The 23,572-nt window shown below is 37.0% G+C and overlaps 1 protein-coding gene across 1 annotated transcript in view; it reads left to right on the top strand.

The window, feature by feature from the left end:
- Positions 1 to 23,572, top strand: part of KLF12 (Kruppel like factor 12) — a 281,673-nt gene that overhangs the window by 126,786 nt on the left and 131,315 nt on the right. Inside the window, exon 3 of the mRNA XM_006096368.1 lies at positions 10,147 to 10,693. Within this exon, the coding sequence (XP_006096430.1) occupies positions 10,147 to 10,693 (547 nt within the window). The remainder of the gene's footprint in view (positions 1 to 10,146; positions 10,694 to 23,572) is intronic.

The raw sequence follows: 23,572 nt of genomic DNA, 5'->3' as shown, positions 1-23,572 counted from the left end.
CATTAAAACCTAATTTTGGAAGCTGAAAGAACATTATCTTTCATCTTACTATTACTGAATACATACTTAGCAATTCTATCTATGCATTTTCTATTTATTAAAAAAGTAAAACACTTCAAATTAACAAGTTTACAAACTATGACACATGTGTTAGGTTTCAGACCCATTGGAAGTGTTCCTTTATCCCTTTTTTTAAAAAACAAAAACAAAACAAAACTACTTTGTAATAATATATTGAAACTAGTCATGTGAAGTTCTATAAGGGAGAGAAATTTTTTAAATGGGAATTAATAAACTGAACTGTTGTAATGAAAGAATAAGCTGATGGAAACTTTTACCTCTATTTATTGTTTGTTAAGTTTCAGACATGGAGTAATTTCATAGATATAGTCCATTTTAGAGTTAATAAGGGCTTTGGGGAGCACTAGGAGGTGTAGCAATGAGCTTTAACTAAGTGCTTACTTTGTACTGGGAACTGTGATAGGTGCTTTAGAGAAAGACACACAAGCCTGAGAGTGCTCTGGAAGCACAGAGTGGTATCGAATGCAGGGCAGGTGGAATCTGGCAAGGCTGGAGTTGGTAATAGATACCTGACTGTGCTAAAGCATAATTGAGGTCATTTTCATTAAAGAGATGGTGAGCAAACTGGTCATGTAAAGTAGAACCTAAACTAGAACTCAGGCAAGTACCCTTTTTACAAAACCACAGTGTCTCTCACCATTTACAACAGTTATCACCATTTACAATAGTTATGCTTTACTGCTTTTATCAAGGAATATACATCATTAGTCAAAAATAAAATGATGTATTTTTTTTCATTTCTGAGTGGTAGCTTTAAGAGAAAGGGAACAAAAGAAATAGATAGTAAACTGATTTTTCTACTTAGATTTCTAATTGTCCTGCTAAAAATCTAATTAGGCTTTTGGTTTTTCCATTTTGTTCTCTCATCTTTACACGTTTCTTTGAAACATATCAAATACTGGGGACCAGGGCATAAAATGCTAATGCTATTCCTAGATTAAGGATGATTTTTCTAGGTGCTGTTATCCTAAAGCTTAATGTGAAAATAAACAGAAACTAAATAAGAAATGCATGATGATGTGGATCACTGCAGTCTGCTTCCCACCATTGCATTTGTTTTGGGCAAAGTATACTGGGGAAGTGAGTTGGTGCCTGGACAGCTGTCCAAGCTGTGGTCATTCTTACACTCTCTTCAGTTGGACATTGCCAAAACTAATTGCATATGAACTCCATGAAAAAATTTCTCATATAAAAATAACACATATTCTCTCTCTCCCTCTTCCAGAGCTGACGAGGGCAGCATGGGGGAAATTAGTTCAGTCTTAAGAATTACTCTTAGGTTTAACTCACAGATCGACATTACATTGTAGCCTTGGTAGGAGTGTCATCCTGTACACTGAAAGGTCAAGGGTTCTATTCCTAATCAGGGCACGTACCTCAGTTGTGGTTTTGATCCCCACCCCATCACCTTTGGGAGGCAACCAATTGATGTTTCTCTCTTTGTCTCTTTATCTCTCTCTCTCTCCCTCGCTCCCTCCCTCTTTCTCTTTCTAAAAATCAGTTAAAATGTCCTCAGGTGAGGATTAAAAAAATTGAATCACTATGTTGTACACTTGAAACTAACATAATATTCCTTGTCAACTATATCTTAATAAAATTTGGTTATCTAAATATCTCTGAGGTCAGGTTGTCTCTGAAATTTGATGTATTCCACTACTGTGTGATTTCATTATAAAAATAACAACTCTTGATGGTAAACATTTTGTGAAATAAAATCAAGTTCCATCTGATAGCAGAAAAGATTAATCTAATTGATAATGCTAAACATTATTGCATATTTTGAAATATATAACTAACACAGAACATTGCTTCAGGCATTGGAGTGAGACTATGGCCTATGGTGAATGAACTTTTTCATCTCTATAAAACATGTTTTTCTCTAATGTATAGTGAAACTCTAATTAATATTTTAAATTATCAGTCACTGAATGATAATAATTTAAAACCAAAAGAACAAAAAATTTTAATCATGAGGTAGAAAAGATAAGCTTATAACACTTGCCCCTTTTTTTCATAATTTACAAATGTTGTGAAAATATTTTTGGATTATTAATTGTACAAAGAATGGCAGACAAAATAATAGACAAAAATGGATCTCATTTTTAGCATTAATATTGAATTCAATTTTTCTTTAGAAAGTAATTAGTGGCTTTATATTTTATTACAAATTTAGACTTACAGAATAATTTGTCAGATTGTACCTAAGAATTCCATATACCGACCCCACCACAATGCTGAACAGTTTCCATTTTATTTAAAGTCTTGCGTTAGTGTGGCACATTTGTTACATTTAATTATTTAACAAACCTATATTGGTACATTATTGTTAAGTAGAGTCCATTGTTTACATTAAGGCTCATTCTTTGTGTTGTACAGCTCCATGGGTTTTGACAAATGCATGGTGACATGTAAACAACATTGCAGTAACATACAGAAGAGTTTCACTGCCCTAAAAATCCCCTATGCTTCACTTATTCATCCCTTCCCTCCCTCCCCCCAAGCCCCTGGCAACTACTGATCTTTTCACTGTCTCTATAATTTTGCCTTTTCTAAAATGTCATATCGTTGCAAACATAAAATTTATTTTTAGGACATCTATGTATGTTTTTTAGATTCAGTTTGATAGCAGTTGTAAGAAAACAGGAGCAACACTAACTTCCTAGACTTCCTTTTTGACACGTGTTTTAATGATACTACTTTTTTTATCTTATTTGATGAGGTGAATAGGATTTAAGTGATTTAATATCTTGAATACAATGTTCTTATCTAGCAGGTGTGTGATTCAGTATTCACTGATTATATTGTGATATTATTTATTTGTTAAATATTTATGTGTTTACATATAACATATAAACATTATGTTCATGTCAGACATGCTTGTCAGTATTTTCCTTAGTTGAAAAAAAAGAATGTCTGCTATTAATGCATAAATAGAATCCCCTCTATCCTCTACCACCATATAGGAGAATCCTTCTCACCTCATACTAACTCCCATGCACGTGCCTAACCAGTTTCAGATTGCAGTCAACTGTAAACATAGATTCTGATTGCTTTGCATAAATAATATGATTCATGAAAGTCTTGGGAAATAAATATGTAATGGAAAAACATAATAACTAGGAAAGAAGGAAAATTTGGAATAAATTTATGTGTGTGCTGAAACCTTTTTTAAGGCTAGCATTTTTAGTTCACTTATGAAAGCATAAAAAATATATAAAAGCACAAAGAGTCCATTATGTTATGCATATGTTCTGAATTTTCTCAAAGAATCAAACATTTCTTAAACTAAGACTTGAGAAATTAATATAAAGCAATTGAATTAAATATTCATTCAAAATAACTTCCCCTTACGTGCAGTAGATAACTCATTCAATCCTTTCTAAACCAAGTTCCAGATTGTCAGTGTAAGGTATTTCTACTTGTTTCCTTTTATTCTTTCTCTATGCTTTTAGAGCAGCTTCATTTTATGTCTCATTCTATCTCTCATTCTTTAGTATAGTTGGATTTAATTTTTTTCTTGGCAGTTTTACAAATTCACACTTAAACGACACTTGTTTTTAAGAGTTTGCCCTTGAACATGTAAAGAATAAAAACCACTGGGCTGAAAACAAGGTAAATGATGACCATGAGGGCCTGGGCCCATGCAAGACCAATCTTGAAAAATAGGCTTTCCTTTTTAGTAAAATAAAACAATATAGTGGAATGTGAAGTGCAGGCTCTATTCACAGATGGGTTTTCAGTGACATTTATACTTAGAGCAAAAATGGTGAAAGTTGCAGGTTGCTTGCGTTAAGCCTGGTGCTCATATCTTGATACTTTCATTTACTAACGCTGGGAAGGAAGACATGAAAACTAAGGTATGTACCTACCGTGCATTTCCTGTAAAAAAAGGAATTCAGCTCTTTAATTAAAATGTATCTCCACTTAAAATAATGCTATATAACTTAAATGCTCAAATGATCACAAGACACAGAATCCTAGATTAAATTTCTTTCCTTTTTTTACGTGCAGTGCACACTAAGTTTCTTTAAGCACTTCCCATAAAAAATGACATGTTCGATTACTCACAAATTCAGACAGTGAAACTTACATAAACTAGTTCCTGAGACACAAAAAAACAAATAATGCTTTGCTGTTTTCATCCCACAATAAGACTGTTAAAGCAATCATTTTACTATATTTACATAGTGTTATAATGGATACAAACTGAACTATGGATTGATAAAGGTTATTTATATCATGGCAGCAAGAAATAAGGCCAGTTAATTACAGTGTATTCCATCAACTGTTACATGATCATTCTGTGGACCAATCTAATGAAGCTAAAAAATACAGAAACAAATAGTTTCAGATTATTTTCTTCTATACTTTAAGAGAAATTGTGTTCATTTAAAATCATATGTGGAATATAAAAATGCTCACAATATTCCTACTTGTTCAGCTAGTTTTGTAATATACAGTGTTTGGCAAACACTGTACCTCTATGTGGATGAATTATCCAGCATCAGAATATATCTTACTCTGAGTTCAGTAAAGGAAGTCACTCTGAGAGTTATAGTAATAGGTGAGGTTGTGTTTGGAATTTTTAGTTCTGAGAGGGGAAACTCAGGTGCTTCACTCTCACTGTTCTCACTATTACTTAAAAGCACTTGCTACCTTTAATTCAACCTTCACAACAATTGTATGAATTTGGAATTAATATTACTCTTTTTTAGGTGGATAAACTCAAACCTAGAGAATTTTAATGATGATACCAAGATTGTCAGCAAATAAATGAATATTAAGTCCTTTGAATCCAAATCAAATTTTCTTTCTATAATAGCCACACAACAAGCTTATAAAACAAAGATTCTTGAAATAGTTAAGACAGGAGCTATGTAATGTTAGGCAGTCTTTACAGTCTTTTCTAAAAACTGCCATGAAATTATATCTCAAAATTTATAAGGGTAACATTAAATATTTATTCAAATGCTGGCTGACTGGCTGGCTGAAGAGATGAACGGATGAATTGTTAGTTGGAGACATCCTGTGTGTGTGTGTGTGTGTATGTGTGTGCGCGCGTATGTACGTACGCCACTTCTGTAAAAATCCCTGGTGCCATTAATTTAAAAACAAGCTTCTAAATCTTGGGTAACACTTAACAGAATATTGTCTAAGTGGCCCTCAACCATGACTACCCATAATCTCTGAAGGTCTTTCCAAAGATAGGGAGGTGTTCAGACACTCCTTTTTTTTTTTTTAAAGATCTCTGTGTGATTAAAATATATGACTAGTGTAAAAAATGCTTTTTATTCAACTGATACTAGTGGATGACTATAGGAAACACATCATGTTTGTTCAGGAAAATGATTATGTGATTAGAAAAACTCACATGTAATCTCCAGATCACTGAGAAGAATATGTTCACAGAATATTATGTATATTTATTTTGTGAATAAAAGTGGCTGTAAGACTTTTGGAGAAAGTGATAGTGTAACAAAATAATCTTGTTTCTATTTAGGTTTTCAAGTACATGTTTTTATGAAGTGTATTGTTATGTTTATCTTAGTGCACTTTTGTGTGTATTTACACAATTATTTCTTGACATGTTATTTAAAAAATTACTTGTAGACCCAATTTTAATTGATATATAATATTTTGAAAAATGAAATTACTCTAATTCTCTTTGACAAAACTCCAGTCTTTTCTTACAATCTTTGGGTCTTTAAAGGTGTGGGGTTTTTTTCAGATAATATTGAATTTAGTGTTGAATCATGTCCTCCATACCAGGGTGATGAACAGCGAAAAATCAGCTAAAGTTACCATTCCCAGGCAAAACTCTTCATGAGCTTTAAAACAAACAACAAAAGCAACAAAGTTTAGTTGACACTAGTTCATCAGTGTTGTATCAAGAATTGCCCGGTTAATAACAAAGGGAAAATTTTAGGATGGGATCCTTTATTTGTTCTTTTTACAGAAGTTTCTCTTCCTCATTGTGCTACAGCTTACAACTTTTCTTATTATTTGTGGTCTTTTCTGTGTCTCTACCCCTTAGTTTTCTGATAACATATCCATATCTTTTCTCGCTTTCTCAAATATGTATAGTTCTTTTATTTAACTGTTAAAGGGAAGATCTATGTACTTCTCTTTTGGTATTTTCCTTTGGTTTCTCTCAGCTTTCATTCTCTCTTGGTTGTCTCCTGTGTTCCCTGTCACCTCACTGTAGCTACACATTCATGGATTCAAACCTCAGAACCAGTCCATTTCAATGTTCCACTTTCTGAAGGAAAGAAATGAATTCCTAATACTGATTTGAGGACCAACTCACTCAGATCTTTTTCCTAAAAGGAAGAGCAAGAGTATGCCATAGCTGTTTTGAAACAATATTTCTGCAGTATTGCTGGCTTTATGTATGCGTATGTGCAGCCTAAACCTGGAATTGTGGGTTGCTTTGTCTTTCACGTTTTCACTGTAGAAGCGATTAGTATGGACTGTGAGGATATGATATTATGTCAACACTGTAAACAGATGAATGGTACAATAAGGATTTTGTCCTCTTTATGCTGATGAGGCGTTACTTTTGGACATGCTGGCTGCATTTCAATTGCTACATATGTAAAAGGAACCAGCATGTGCCTATTGATGTTTATGCTTATATATTCATGCATAATGTGTCTAAGGTTCCACATAAGATAATCTGTAGTTCAAAGGTTTAGTGTACCCTTCCTAATTCTTATGAGCATTTTGTATATTTTAGTGTAAGCTCATGCAAAAGCTATGTAGTGCTCAAGTTTTTGAAAGCTCCTGCGGGTTATTAATGTACAGTTTTCATAGCTTTCTAATATATACAACAGAATTATAAGAGAAACACTCTTCTGGTGTTGTAAAACAGCTTTAAGAGTAAATATTTTTCCTGTTGAGGGACTAAGCAGCTACCTTCAAAGGGTGGACTCCTGTTCATAATCTGGGGAATTCTAAGCCAGTTACAAAGCTCAGGGAAGCTTGATGCCTCAGAAGCCATCTCTTTACAAAGAAGCTCTGTATGTATCACCTTCTGTATTGTCATAATTTGCTAAATGTTTCTACAGTGGTGAATTACATCTCAGTCCTTGGTTTGTAAACCTATGTAGGAAGCTTGTGTGTAAGTAGATACTTGAGGAGAATAATGTGTGCTGGAAGTGGTCACTATTGCCAAAATTAGAATTTTGAATATTCTATATAATAAAGAGGTAATATGCAAATTCACCCTCACACCCTCACAAGATGGCTGCCTATGACCAGGTCGGCAGGGGGGTTAATGAGGGACGACCAAACGACTGAACAAGCAGGCTGCATGGGGTGACCAGGCCAGCAGGAGGGTTAGTGAGGGACAACCAAACAACACAACAGGCTGTGTGGGGCGACCAGGCCTGTGGGGGGGGGGCCCATGAGGAGCGACCAGGCCAGCGGGGGGGCAGTTGGGGGTGACCAGGCCAGCAGGGGGGGCAGTTGGGGGCGACCAGTCCAGCAGGGGAGGGCAGTTAGGGGTAACCAGGCCGGCAGAGGGGGCCAGTTGGGGGCAACCAGGCCAGTAGAGGGGGCAGTTAAGGGCGACCAGGCCAGCAGAGGGGGGCAGTTGGGGGCGAACAGGTCAGCAGGGGGGGCAGTAAGGGGTGACTAGGTCGGCGGGGGGGCAGTTAGGAGCAACCAGGCTTGCTGGGGGCGGGCAGTTGGGGGTGACCTGGCTGGCAGCGGGGGGGGCAATTAGGGGCGATCAGGCAGGCAGGCAGGTGAGCGATTAGGAGCCAGTAGTCCAGGATTGTGAGAGGGATGTCCGACTGCTGGTTTAGGCTGGATCCCCCAAGGGGTCCCAGATAGGACAGGATGCAGGCTGAGCTGAGGGGACCCCCCCCCCCTGCGCCATGCATGGATTTCGTGCATTGGGCCTCTAGTTTCTTAATACAGTACAAAGAGAAAATTTAATCAAGACTATATCTGAAGTCAAAAGTATTTGATAACGTAGGCTTAATGACATATTTTATAATTATAATGATAAATCATTTGAGATGTTTTATGAAAGCAACCTTTCATAAAATAACAGGATTTCTATGTGGCTATAACATACTAATGAGAAACATAATGTCCTACAAAGAAATTAGGTGATAATGCTCGGAACCAATTGAAAAATGTTCTAGTTAGAACACTGGATAATGATAACAGCTTTTTATAAAAGTAGCTGTTTATGGTGTTCATATTTTGTTTTGTTTCTTAATGTCTGAGAAGATTAAAACTTGTTTCTCAGTTTCAGTACATAAATGAAATCTTATTATTTAGAATTTCATGCAGGAAATATTTTGGGTGATTCATTTTTATATTTTCAAATTTTATCTTTCTGTAGGTCAGTAATCATGTTATCTTAGAAGCAAAAAAAACCCAACAACAATAAAACATCAATTCATTTCCCCTTTTTAGTTGATCTGGTACCATTGTTGCAAGATAAAATTCCCTTACACTAATGCCTATTATATGTTCTGAATGAAGGTATAATTTATATTCTATAAAGGAAAATTTTAAGAAACATGTTTTGTTCCTGTAAATGTATGTTCAAGTTTTTTGGGGAATAGCAAACCAAAATCTTTCACAATGAAATGTACCAATTTAATATAACTTTAGGCATTGTTGTTCTGATACCATAATGAAGCTGAAAAAGAGCTTTTGGTTTTCATATACTAGAACAATAATCTCTATATTAGCCTGGTCAAGTTAGATATGAACTCTCCGTTAAGGCTGACACGTGCCAAGTGAACGCTTGAGCCATTACGGGCCTCAGAAGTAGGCATCCAATAAATGCTTGTTGAATTTATGAGTAATTGAGTATATAAATTATATTAATGCCCAGGAATAAAATGCTGCGTCCATCAGTCTGGGTAAAATCTTGGAGTCTTTTATTATTATTATTATTATTATTAAAATTTGCTCATTAAAACTTAAAAGAATGAGCCCTGGCCAGGTGGGTCAGTTGGTTGTAAGCCCATACAATGAAAGGTTGCGGGTTCGATTCCCAGTCAGGGCACATGTTTGATCCCTGGTTGGGGCACATATGAAAGGCAGCCCATTGATGTTTCTCTCTAACATCCATGAGACTCATTCTCTCTCTCTCTCTCTCTCTCTCTCCCCCCCCACCCCCTTTCTCTCCATCCCTTCCTCCCTTCCTCTCTCCCAAATCAATAAAAACATTTTAAAAAAACATTAAAAGAATTAAATTGAATTTGGTCAAATTATTATCATTATCTTAAGTTAAATAAGATAGTCATAGACCATTTAAAATTTCCAGAAAAAATGTTTTCCCTGAAATGATTATTTTCTGAAAGGTACATTCTAGTAGTTGTGTAAATTATTTCGAGAAAAAAATGTTGTCATCACTAAGTTAAGTTATAATCTGATTGTTAGAAATGATTTGTATTAATGCTCATGAGAATTGTACGGTATCTTTTTCAGCAAACATGAACGTTTTCCCAGTATTGTTGCCAGGTAACATTATGCCTCCAGATTATGATAATGTTGGATAAGGGTTAGATTGTAAAATTGTGGAACCTAGAGCTGGAATGATGTTTACGGTTATCTAATCAGAATTCCATTAGTTTATAACTGAGGAAATTGAGACTCATAAATGAAGAATGGGTAAAACCAACAAAATGAATGTTTTTAATTAAATAGGTTGTATTTATAGTTTTAAGTAGGTAATGCTTTACATACTAAACTTGTCTTTTAGAACATTTTCTATAAAATGCTGTTCACTATTAGGTTCCTATGTCCTCCTTCCTCCTCCATAACACACTTATTTCACTGGATTTTAACGGCTCTGCCTGTCTCTCCCAACAGGATGGAAGTGTCTTTATAGCAGAGGCCTGTGTTACTCTGTCTGGTACTTTTGTACTCTCAACTTTAATCACAATTGGCACAGAGCAATCCTTGAAATATTTGGGGAACAGATTAATGTCTCATAGCAATAAGAGAAAAATTAATAATCATTCCAGTAAAAATCTTGCATCTATTAAAATGTGTGACCAACAAAGATAAATGTGTGTTCCCTTTTTCTCCCCACAGTCTCCGAACGTCCACAACTACCCCGATATGGAAGCTGTTCCTCTGTTGTTAAATAATGTGAAAGGGGAGCCCCCGGAGGACTCGTTGTCTGTAGATCACTTCCAAACACAAACTGAGCCAGTGGACTTGTCTATCAACAAAGCCAGGACATCCCCCACAGCCGTTTCATCCTCCCCAGTTTCCATGACAGCGTCTGCCTCCTCACCTTCTTCAACTTCAACCTCTTCATCGTCTTCTAGTCGTCCAGCCTCCTCCCCAACTGTTATAACATCAGTATCTTCAGCATCATCTTCGTCAACAGTATTAACTCCAGGGCCCCTTGTTGCCTCGGCATCTGGTGTAGGAGGCCAGCAGTTTTTGCACATTATCCATCCTGTACCACCGTCAAGTCCCATGAATTTACAGTCTAACAAACTGAGTCACGTTCACCGCATCCCCGTGGTGGTACAGTCGGTGCCTGTTGTCTACACAGCCGTGCGATCACCTGGAAATGTGAACAACACTATTGTAGTGCCGCTTTTGGAGGATGGGAGAAGTCATGGCAAAGGTAAGAGACACAAGTGAAGCCTCGATTTATTTCAGCACTAGAGGTAACTCTTCTTTTATTCAGTGAGTGAACCCTAAATCACATCCAATACACTACACCCAATCGAGTTCTGTGTCCAGCACAGAGCCATTGAGAGCAAGAACTAAACTCAGGTTTACATAGGTATACAATTCAATGTTACTTACTATATATTTTATGTATCAAGTCATTTAATGTCAGAATTCAAATCTTTAAATTTGCAAAATAACGTTTACCTGCAAATACCCAGATGGAAAGGACAATCTATAGAGTAACTGCTTGTAAGTATAAATGCATAAATCTCTCATAGAAATTTTCCATTGAGAAATTTTTAAAAAGTGAATCAGGATGTTTCTTCTTGCAGTTTTTCAGATTGGAACTTACTTGGATGACAATGATATAAAATGCCATGAAGTTGTAATGCTTGAAATCTGATCATTCACTTTTAAGTAACTTGTTAAGTGGCCATTAAAAGAATTTTAAAGTTAGGTGTTTGGCTACAAAATTATCATGTAGCTTGAGTTCTTATCTTTATATATGTCTTAAGTTATTATTTTAAATAGCTGGATGGCTCAGTATGATGGAAATATTTCAACATGCAATATTAATATTCCCTCTAGGGTTTAGAAGGCAGGAAGATACTTTGCTACATGACTTTAATAATAATAATAATATAGTTAACTATATATGATAGTTTATAGCTGAGCATGAAGTTATTTATCTATTTCTAAGTTCTTTTTTTCCCACAATTTATTAGAAGGAACTTGTAACAGCATCATGTTTGGGATTTTTCTTTTTCCCTTCCCATTAATCTAAAGTAAGCCACCCTTCTATAGAAATGTAAAATGCCTATGATCATTGATTCATTCCCTTTTAAACTGAATACAAATGTATATATTTTGTCTTCAGAACTTTGAAATGATGGACTAAGACTTTATGTTTTATTTTTACTTTGAATACCATATTACTATTGAGGCCTATAACAGTGATGGCGAACCTTTTGAGCTCGGCGTGTCAGCATTTTGAAAAACCCTAACTTAACTCTGGTGCCGTGTCACATATAGAAATTTTTTGATATTTGCAACCATAGTAAAACAAAGATTTATATTTTTGATATTTATTTTATATATTTAAATGCCATTTAACAAAGAAAAATCAACCAAAAAAATGAGTTCGTGTGTCACCTCTGACACGTGTGTCATAGGTTCACCATCAGTGGCCTATAATTAAAAGACGATTGATGAATACATAAAACATTGCCTTCCATAAATGCTAGTAAACCTGTATATTTAGGCTGTTATGTAAGGCTGGCTTCAATGCGTAGGAATAACATTGGATTGTGTACTTAGAGAAATTTTTGCAAACATATACTACAGAGCTGTGCATTCACTTTTGGCAAGTTAGTGTTCGTGAGTAGTGCTATGACTTTTTTCATAGCACATGAAATACATTTTACCTTCCCAGTTTTACCAAGTGAAAAATCTCATAACTCATAGCAATCAGAGATTTTAGGCTGCGATCTTGAGAAGTATACTATACTTACTGACAATTTCCCTTTTGTGCTTTTATGGGCAAAGGCCAGGAACGAGTTCCACCATCCTCTTCATGAATAGCTAGAAGAAAAAGAGTGAGTAGGGAGCCTTTTTATGGATTTTAGTTAAGCTAAACCCTCTTTGATATTACTTATACTTTTGAACAGAATGAGCTAATAGATTTAAATAATAACATAACTGATGACACATCAGGTATTTATTACCCTATATAATAAGAGAGGAATATGCTAATTAGCCATTACTCGAGGTGTAACGACCAAGCGTGTCATGACCAGATCACAGATCAGCGGAGGGTGGGCCAGCCAGGTACAGGCGGGCTGTGGAGAGCTACAGGAGGGGGCAGGGCAGCAAGCTATGAGGGGGGTTGGGGGGAGCTACAGGAGGGTGGGCCAGTGGGCGGAGAGCTACAGGAGGGCATCAGTGACCTACTGGCTATAAGTGGGCAGCAGAGAGCTACAGGAGAGGGCAGGGCAACAAGCTATGGGGGGGTTGGGGGGAGCTACAGGAGGGCGGGCCAGTGGGCGGAGAGCTACAGGAGGGCATCAGTGACCTACTGGCTATAAGTGGGCAGCAGAGAGCTACAGGAGAGGGCAGGGCAACAAGCTATGGGGGGGGCGGGGGGAGCTACAGAAGGGCGGGCCAGTGGGCGGAGAGCTACAGGAGGGCATCAGCGACCTCCTGGCGCACAGATTCGTGCGCAGGGCTACTGGTCCATATAATAAAAGCCTAAGCGACTGTTATGGTGGAACGACCAGAACGACCGGTTGCTATGATGTGCACTAACCACCAGGGGGCAGACACTCAACTCAGGAGCTGCCCCCTGGTGGTCAGTGCTCTCCCACAGGGGGAGCGCCGCTCATCCAGAAGCCAGGCTCATGGCTGGCGAGCGCAGCGGCGATGGCAGGAGCCTCTCCCGCCTCTGCTAAGGAGCAGCGAGCAGGCGGGCGGTAAGGAGCGAGGGGTCCCAGACATCCCCCCAGGGGTCCCAGACTGCAAGAGGACACAGACTAGGCTGAGGGACCCTCCTCTACAGTGAATGAATTTTGTACACCAGTCCTCTGGTCTTTTATAATTATAGATTTTTCCACATTGTATTTTGGACTTTATTTTCTCCCAACTTATTCCATATCTATTAAAACTGTCCAATTCCTTCTGTTGTTTTTATTTTTGAAAATTAAAGTTACATTCAATATTATTTTGTATTAGTTTCAGGTGTACAGCACAGTAATTATAGATGTTTTTATATATATTTTTTAAGAAATAGGAATTAGCAAATGACAAAAATATAATCTTGCATGTTACATTATTTTATACTAGAGGCTGATGCACGAAATTCATGCAAGAGTAGGCCTTCCTTCCCCTGGCTGCTGGCACCGGCTTCCCTCCGGTACCTGGGATCCAGGCCTCCCTCTGGCCGCCAGCAGGAACATGGGACCCGGGCTTCCCTCACAGCCCTGGCTTCATCCGGAAAGACGTCCAGTCTAATTAGCATATTATGCTTTTATTATTATAGATCTGTGTGTATGTGTATACCATAGAACATAGAATCCACTCTTTGTCTGATACCACTTAAGGGAAATACTGCTTTTATTCTGAAATTGATTGATTTTAACATTGTTCATGACCTCTTTATAATTTTGGTGCACTAATGAAGGAAAAAAGAGATATCTCTTTTATTTACCATTATCATTTTTTATGAGAGAGATTATTTTTATTTAAAGTGAATTATAAAGCATATTGCCAAAATGCCAAAATTTAATTTTCTGGAAAATATATCTGTGCAGAAAAACTTTATTAAAACTCAGGCTGTAATTTGTTCTCTACATGAGTATATTTGTTAGTTATATTTAGTGTTGTTTACTCAAAAGTTTTCTTATATAAAAAATGAATATATAGCCATAAACACACTGGACTGTGATGTGGGCATTAGGTGCGTGGGATTTGGAATCAAGAAGGTACGAGTTAGAATTCTGGGTCTCTCCTTCACAGCTTTGGATTTAGAAAGTTATTTAGTCTCACTAATCTTTCTTTTCTTTAGTGATAAAATGGGATTAAAAACATGATCGATCCTTGAAGATTCTTAGGAAGATTAAGCAAGAGCTTATGTATAAATGTCTAGCATTATTCAGCTATCCATATATGTTTGCAGTTATTTATAATTATTATCTCCCCTCTCAAACACACAAAGCAATAATGTTCAGAATGTTTTTCTCTATTTTGTAAAAACAGAAAGTTGGAGGAAATAAAAACTTCCTGAATTTTAAAATGAAAAACTGCTCTGAGAAGTTGGTACAGAAATGCCTCTCTAAGTGTTTACTACAACAAATTATAAGGGATGAGAGTTTAGTATGAGAAATTGTCTGGAAACACCCCATATTTTCTGTTTTTATTAGTTGATATTAAGTTTTTATAATCACCACATTCTATAAATATTGCTATGGTATTTTATAAGTTTTTTATTGTTTAACTGACTAATTAGATGATGGTAAAAGTGTCTAGTGGAGGAAGTCTGCCTACTTCCAAAAAGAATAAAGGAAAGGGTATTTCGGTAGTTCCTTAAGTCTTTATTTTGCACATATGCAGTTGGGCATTAGGCCAGCAATGAAATGCCTGAGTGATAAAGGGATCCCCTATTTCCATTCCCACTTAGGACTTGTGTATTTGGTATGGATGAGCAAAAGAAAATACGGCAAAGGAGTTGAATTTTCAAAATGCTGGTAATGAAAATAGAAAACTAACGCCAATAAATGTCACTGATTATACTGGCTAATAATTTTGAAAGTTGGTATAACATATCTGGTCTCTGGTAGAGAAGTAAATTCTCTATGTCACATTATACAAAGGACTTTTGATAGACACATTCATGTCTAAAATAACATAGCTTATGGATTGAGTAATTTGTTATTCAAGCACTTATTGAGCGTCTGTCATGTATTAGGCATTTTTTTGGCACCAGGGATACAGTGTTGAACAAAACAGATGCCTTTTCTATCTGAATGTTTATAGTCTATTCGCAGATATCAACATAAAATAGAAAATTGTACAAATAACTGGTAATTGTAGACAGAATTGGATGAAACATAGAATAGCCATGGATTTTCCCAGGACAGAGATTAATTATAATTGCAGATAGAGAAAGTGGTATTTGACAACAGTATTTTCACGGAGGGTGTTATATATGGTTGGGAGAAATATTTTTACTGTGATGCTCGGAAGGTGTGGTTAGGGTTTGGGAGTGTGGGGTAAAACTTTCACATGGATATGCTTGACTAACAACAAAACGATATGAAATGGACAGAACCTCAGCCCAGCTAAGTATTTAAAGAATATTGATCTAAAGAATGGCAAGTTGTTAGCTAGCCCAGGGTACCAACATATCTCAGTTGGGCCTTAAATGTAATACGTGATAAGAAGAAAAACGGCATGCTGTTCTGGGAGGTACAGTCAACAAGCACAATTTAGACTAGAGCTGTAAGAGGGAGGATGTCATAGCAGGTCTCCCAAGGAAGACTCTTTATTATTATTATTATTATTATTATTATTATTACGAAATAGTAACCCCTCAGAGTGATAGTGCTGAGAAGTGGAAGGCTCTCCATCTAGAAGGAGCAACCAGTAGACTGGTCTGGCTTAAGTTTTGTTACTAGGCAACCTGAAACGTGTTATTTATAAACAAGACCCTAAGGGGTTATTATTTTTACCTCATAAAGGAATTTCAGTCCAGCCTGGGGAAGTGTTTGGTAGTTTTCACAGATTTTCATTACCTTTGACAGATATTTAATACCCGAAAACATAGAGGGTCTTACATCACAAGCAAAGTTGTTCTTGCCTTAATGGAAGAGTAGGAAGTTTAGGGTTTCCCATCCTCCCTCCCGTCCTTTCTGTGATCCGCTAGTGAGGAAAGAGGAAGAGAGCTAAACCGAATGCAAGTGAAGAGAATGTTTCAAGGAGGGAGCCATCAGTTGTATCAAAAGCTGCTGTGGGACCAAGTACAGTAAGGACTAAGAATTGAGCACTGGGTGGGGTGGGCTGGCGGGACAAAGACTGACTGAAGTGAATGTGTCAGATGGGAGGTGAGAGAGGAGAGTCTGAAAGTCTGGACAGCTCTTTGGAGTAGTTTTGCTGGAAAGAGTTGTGGAGAAATGAATGATAGCTGGGGAGACTTTTAAGCTCTCAAGGGAAGGATTTTAAAAGAGGGGGATAGTAAAAAAAAAAGAGGGGGATAGTTTAGCATATTTGTATTCTGTCAAGAATAATCCAGTAGATAAGTGAAAATGGTTAATTCTAGAGAGGAAAGAATTGTAGAAGCAAAGTCCTTAATTGCACATTAGTTGCTTGTACTGTGGAAGTAAGCTGTATCTTGTAATAAGTAATTCACACAGATTCTAAAGTAATTTTGTTGTAGTGACAAATATTTAGGAAAATCAAAGAAAATGTGAAGATAGAAGCTAATCTAGAAACAATGAAAATCCAACAGAAATTCAGTAAAATTTTGGTTCTATTGAGAATTATAAGATTAATACCAAACTTAACTTATAACTATGAGATCAAACATTTCTCATTCATTGCCTAGTGCAGTGGTCAGCAAACCGCGGCTCGCGAGCCACATGTGGCTCTTTGGTCCTTTGAGTGTGGCTCTTCCACAAAATACCACGTGCGGGCACGCATGTACAGTGCAATTGAAACTTCATGGCCCATGTGCAGGAGTGGGTTATCGGCCTGGGCGAGTCTATTTTGAAGAAGTGGCGTTAGAAGTGGGGGGTGTCTTTCAGTCAGGCGATGGGAGCCGCGGTGCAGGCGGGCCGCGGGATATGCAGCGCAGGGGAGGTACATTGTTTTGAGGTACATTCGCTGAGGTCGACCCCTTCCAACTCTCCCATCCACACTTGTCTATCTGAAACAAGTATACAAGACGAGTGTGGATGGGAGAGTTGGAAGGGGTAGACCTCAGCGAACGTACCTCAATCAGATTGAGGATGTTTTTAGCAAAGGCTAGCTTAGGAGTACCCTAATTAAGTTAATAACAATGTAACTACCTATATAGTTTAAGTTTAAAAAATTTGGCTCTCAAAAGAAATTTCAATCGTTGTACTGTTGATATTTGGCTCTGTTGACTAATGAGTTTGCCGACCACTGACCTAGTGGAATATAGAGAATTCATTCAAAACAAAAAATTAACCCTAAATAATTTATATTTGTTATTTAAAGACATTTTTACATTTGAGTATTAATAGGTACCACATTTGGGAAATTCAAGGTACTTAAAGGTCAATATCATAACAGTCTGTGAAAATCCAACTAAAGAGCTAACAAAACAAAACAAAAAAGGACTTATATCTTCCCTACCATACCTGAGCTAGTTCTGTCTTCATGTAGCCGGAGGAACAGGTATTATTCCCTCGATGCCCAGAAATGAGACTTGATCAAAGGAGTGATTGAGTGATGGTTTTGAAACAGTCAGAACTGAAAAGTCTGGTGCATCCACCTGAGTATTTCACTGTTGCCCAATTTATTCTGATCACTATCCCATTCTTTTTTATTAGGTTATGCAGATGATCTGTTATTTTCCCTTTTCCCCCATTATTGCTTTCTCCTTAGCCACCCAAACCCATCACCTGACTGTCCACATGACTCTAATCAAATAGGTTACCTGGAGGGATGAGCTCAGCTCCAGATTCCTACACAGCACATTTCCTCTCATGGGAATGCAACCCCAGAAGCCCATGGAAATGCAAACAAAAACATCGATTGTATTAAGACTTTTTATTGTAATGGTGTCATACTTGACAAATAACTTACGGTCATAAGTGCATTATTCCTGACTTAAAACTTGTATGGGATTAGGTCCTTGAGTATAAATTACATCTTTTCCAAGATACCTGACAATAGCATATTGATACTGTTGTCTGGGAACCAACCCCACTTGGGCATGGCTTTGGTCATCTCCTTTAAAAGAATGTTGTTTCCTTAGGATATTTAGATGAAGTGGTGAAGAATCCTCCAAAAATATAGTCTTATTTTCATGGCATTCATTCAGGAGTTTCAAAGGGATGTGGCCATGAGCAAATCTGTAATACACCCGTTTTCTTCCTCCAGACTGTTAGATTGCTCAGCAGCCTACAGGAAGGAGCCACACGTGTGGTTTTAGTCCTATGCCATTTATATTCGTGAAAGGCAATATGGTTATGGTAGTGATTGCTGCAAAGCTGCTTGGAGTTAGCTCCTGACCATTGAATACCACTGTAGTTTTGCTCCCATGAAACTCTCCATTTCAGGTCTAAATTTGTTTCAGTAGTTTTCTTCTGCTCTTAGGTTTCCCATTTGATGGTAATGATGTTTTACTGCACACCCCAATTCACTTTGTCACTGACTTGCTGCTTCTGTCTACCTTACGCATGACTGTCCTCTTTTAGTTCACCATTCACTGGGATCCTGGTGTCATCTGTCCATATGACCAGAATAGTCCGGGGCAGCTGACCTGTGCTTATGTGCACGGTTGTCTTTGCTTCTTGAGTGATTGAACTGCCTCAGCTTCCTTTGGTAAATGTATTCTTATACTTATGCTTAAGTATGATAACTACTAGATATAGATTCAAATTTTAATTCTGAATTTGATTTTTATCAACTTTCCATCTAGTTATGTTATTTCTTTTTTTTATGTTGTTTAGTGGGATGTGGGGCTGGAGAATTGCTGACTTTTTTGGTTTATTCTTTTTAAAAGTAGACTTTGGTAGGACTTGAGTGTACCTCTATCATTATAAAACAAAGACAGGAACTTGTTAAATAGTGAGAAAGGCAGGCAGCCAATATTTATGAAAAATTGAATTTTAAATATGAGTTGAGAAAAATTTTAGTTTATATAGACACAGTAATCATTTGTTTTTTACCTGATTTTCAACATGGAGTGGAAAACCTATCTGTATTTTTTTTTATTTCTGAGCATGCACAAGAATTTAAGTAGAGACCACCAAAAAATTGGCTTCTTATGCTCTTATCTATCTGAAATATCTTCAGTCTATTGATTCTTCTGCTTCATTTGGCATAAACTGGTTTAATTCTAAAATTTGATAATAATAACTGGCTCAGAGAGGAAACAGAAACTGCATTTTTCTAAAAGAATTAGCAGAAAAGATAAAACACTAGGTGAGCTCTGTGGAAACTGTAAAATGTGCAGGAGTGAGTCTGATTGGCTTTCTCCCCCCCGCCCCTCCCCATACAGTTAAAGAGTAAATAAAAGTATAAAGGCAAAAAGAAAAGGATGGCCATGAAAGAGGATCCACATTACAAGAGAGATGATATTTCATTCATAGGTAGATATTACTTAAGGAAATGAAGGTACAGACAAGAGACAAATCTATTCAATAGAGTAGCTAAAGCAGGAAGTTCCACTCCGTTAGAAAGTGATAACCGATCACACCAATTTATTTTGTTAGGACAAGTTTCTCCTATAATAAAAAATTTATGTTTACACAAATACATACTTAAATGAGATATGTAACTAATATAGTGTTCTAATATAGTGATCTCTATATTCATTTTTACCACACCTGAAAAGTTTTCCCTGATAATATTTAAGGCATTGAACATTATATATTGGATTTTGAAACATAATATCTTTTGTTTCCTTTGTAGTTTCATTTATTATTAATATATTTTTTCTCTCCTGAAATAATGTTCTATTCAAATATAAAGCTTCTAATTTGAAGTAGTAAAGGTACTGTTATGCTACAAGGAAATTCTTATTTTAAATATTAGATCACAGGTATTTATAGGATTACTTTGATGATAATTGGACATACATACTTTGGGGTATTGGAGATAAGTACACACACCTATATTTAGCAAATGGGCATTTTACCCAATAACTTTGAATACCTGGAAGGAACAAATTAAAAAAAAGAAGAATATAAGATCCAAGAGTGAAACTTAGTCTTAGAATTATTGCCAGCACTGTTTTTATTGGCTTTTTAATTATTTACAACTCTCTGGCTGTGATTTCTGTTCCCTATTTTTTCTTATTCCCTTAATAATAGCTCTTTTTTTCTGTTCTAAACTGTTACTGTTCTCTCGGCTCTTTCTCTCTGCTTATTTTCCCATTTTTATTACAAAATTTTAATGTTTACTTTCCATTTTTAAGGGAGAATTTGATTAACTGGTATTCTGCTTTGTAGTCTTTAGAAAAGAACAAGTTGATAGTTGTCTATCCAATAAATAAAAGAACAGCTACTAATTTACCGGGTAATAATCACATACTCTATTTTTCCTCCAGCCACCTTTATGTGGGCGACATGCTACTTTGATCATTGGCCAATTATATGTTGTTCATGACCAGGTGGCTTCATTTGCTTTTTTCTTCCATTAATTAGTTCATTTATTCAACAAATGTTTTACAGCTGATGATATGACCAAGAATGTCGACTACTATGAGCTATGATGATTTAAAAAAACACACCAAAAAACTCCTCTTAAAAGCCAACTTTAGTGTACAAGACACTAAAACAATATTGTTTACCCTGTGGGTTATTTTTCTGTTAGTGAGCCTTGAAATCAATTTAGTAGCTCATAATCAGCAGTTTGAAAGAAATGAAAGAGAATGAGGTAAATTAAAAAATATCTGATAGTATCTCCCAAATAAGATTGTATTATGAAACTTGTGTGCAGCACCCTATTTATATACTACATGCAGATAGGTACCGTGAGAGTGGGGATGTGTGTGTATGTGTGTATGCTGAGTCATATTGAGATTTATATTTCTTATTATGACTCCTGTCCAGAAAGTTTGAAAGAGACTGTACTGTAGTTCTCTGACCTTTAACTCCGCCGCCTCTTTTCTCTATCCTCTCTTTTTTTAATTTTATTTTTCAATTACAGTTTACGTTCAGTATTATTCTGAATTAGTTCCAGATGTACAGCAAAGTGGTTAGAAAACCGTGCACTTCTCAATGGTCTCCCCGCTGCTTCAAGTGTCCACCTGGCCCCATTCATATTTATCACAATGTTATTGACCATACTCCCCATGCTGCACTTTGCACCCCTGAGACTGTTTTGTAACTACCAATTTCTACTGCTTAATTCCTTCACCTTTTTCACCCAGCCCCCCAAGCCCCTTCTCTCTGACAGCTGTCAGTCTGTTCTCTGTATCTATGAGTCTGTTTCTATATTGTTTATTTGGTTCATTAGATTCCACACATAAGTGAAATCCTATGGTATTTGTCTTTCTCTGTGTAACTTATTTCACTTAGCATAATACCCTCTAGGTCCATTCATGCCTCCTCTTTTCTACACCTCCTTCTCAAAGTACCCTTCTTGGTTGTTCCACCTTCTTTTCTCTGCCCTGTCACTCTCCATCTTCCTTCCATTTCCCTGTCTTCTTCCTCCTCCCAATTGTCCTTCTCTATCTCCCTCCACCCTCCACCCTCCACCATTCTACCTTTTCTGCTGAATCTTGATTTCTTCTTTCTTTTCCCCATCTAACCAAATCTCCTATCTCAGAAGTGATTATTATAGAACTAAATGATACATATTAAAAATTACAGTCTTTCTACTGCCATCTAGGGGTAGAATTTTAAAACTGTGAACTGAGAGAGGAAGAACTCTATATATTATTTATCCTGTGATTGTTCCTGGATTTTTCCAGTTAGCTTAAAGTTGGTTGTCAGAGAGTGCAATGAATATGCCCTTTTTAAATAAAACTTGAACCTGAACTTGAAACCTAACTTATATTCTCTGTTTTTAGAGCTCTATTATATGAAATATTAAAAAAAAAAGCTAACTAACTTGGGCTAGAAAGAAAAAGCATCACTTCTGCCTACTCGTCCCACTTCCCATCCTGCACATTTGTATGTGACTTCTGAATTAAAATGCTACTTTCTGTGTATCTGTGCTGACTTCGTTTTGTTTTGTTTTTGTAACTATGTATTATCTTTGTTGGATAAATAGAAGCATAGAATGCCAGCTTGTGAACTATTAACAAGCTTTGTTGATGCTATAGAAAAAAACATAAAAAAAGGAAGAGTTATGTCTTGGGATAGCAAGAACTCAGGAAGACAGAAAATAGGAGAATTTGATGAAACAGATAACTAGGAAGAGCCCTTGGAGAATTCATCAGAGAACCACCTTTTCTATAGCTGGGGGCTTAGGAAAAGTTCAGTAGAAACAGAGTGGAACTAGAAAGATAATCCCATGGCAGGTATATGGGTTTCTTGGTTTCTTGGGGAGAGAAAAACCTAGTGGGACTTGAGTGACCTACAATAAGAATAGACTCCTCTGTTGTCAAAAACTGGGGTTGCTTATGTAACATAGTGTAGGTTATAAATCCTCGCTCCAAGGATAAAATAGGTTGATGTCTCCCCAAATCTATCCAACCCTCATTAGCTAGTGTTTCTTCATTGCATTGTGCCCAACACTAGTAAATGCTCAATAAGTTATTTATTGAATGAAGGGATGAATGAACAAAGAATTAATTAATGTAGGATATATATATATATATATATATACTGGAGGCCTAGTGCATGGATTTGTGCACCGGTGGGGTCCCTCAGCCTGGCCTGCACCCTCTCGCAATACGGGACCCCTTGGGGAATGTAGTAATGCAGGAAGGGGCAGGCAGTCAGGGAGGAATCTGGGCCAGGTGCGTGGCTCCTGCTCCCACTCATCCCGCCCTGCTGTGCCTGCTGCCACTCGTAGCGCTGCTGCAGAGGCAGGAGAGGCTCCCACTGCCACAGCTACACTCACCAGCTGTGAGCCCAGCATCTGGTTTCCATAGGTCAGCTGAGTGGTGCTCCAGCTGTGGGAGCGCACTGACCACCAGGGGGCAGCTCCTACATTGAGTGTCTGCCCCCTGGTGGTCAGTGCACGTCTTAGCGACTGGTCAAACGGTCTACAGGTCTAACAGTGGACCAATCACTTAAGGATATATATATATATCCCTAAGTTTGTTTATATATATATATATATACACACACACACACACACAGATATTTTTAATCCTCACCTGAGGATATTTTTTCCCATTGGTGTGTGTGTATATATATATATATATATATATATATATATATACACACACACACACACACACACACACATAGATATTTTTAATCCTCACCTGAGGATATTTTTTCCCATTGGTTTTTAGAGAGAGTAGAAGGGAGTGTGAAGGAAAGAGAAATATTGATGTGAGAGAGAGACATCAGTCGGTTGCCTCTCACATGAGCCCAGACCAGGACCCAGGATCTAACCGGTAGCCCAGGTATGTGCCCTTGACCAGGAATGGAACCCACGACCCTTCTGTGCACAAGCTGATGCTCTA

This window comes from Myotis lucifugus, unplaced genomic scaffold (assembly GCF_000147115.1).
Source record: "Myotis lucifugus unplaced genomic scaffold, Myoluc2.0 scaffold_177, whole genome shotgun sequence".
NCBI lineage: Eukaryota > Metazoa > Chordata > Mammalia > Chiroptera > Vespertilionidae > Myotis > Myotis lucifugus.
This window is presented reverse-complemented; position numbering and strand designations above follow the sequence as displayed.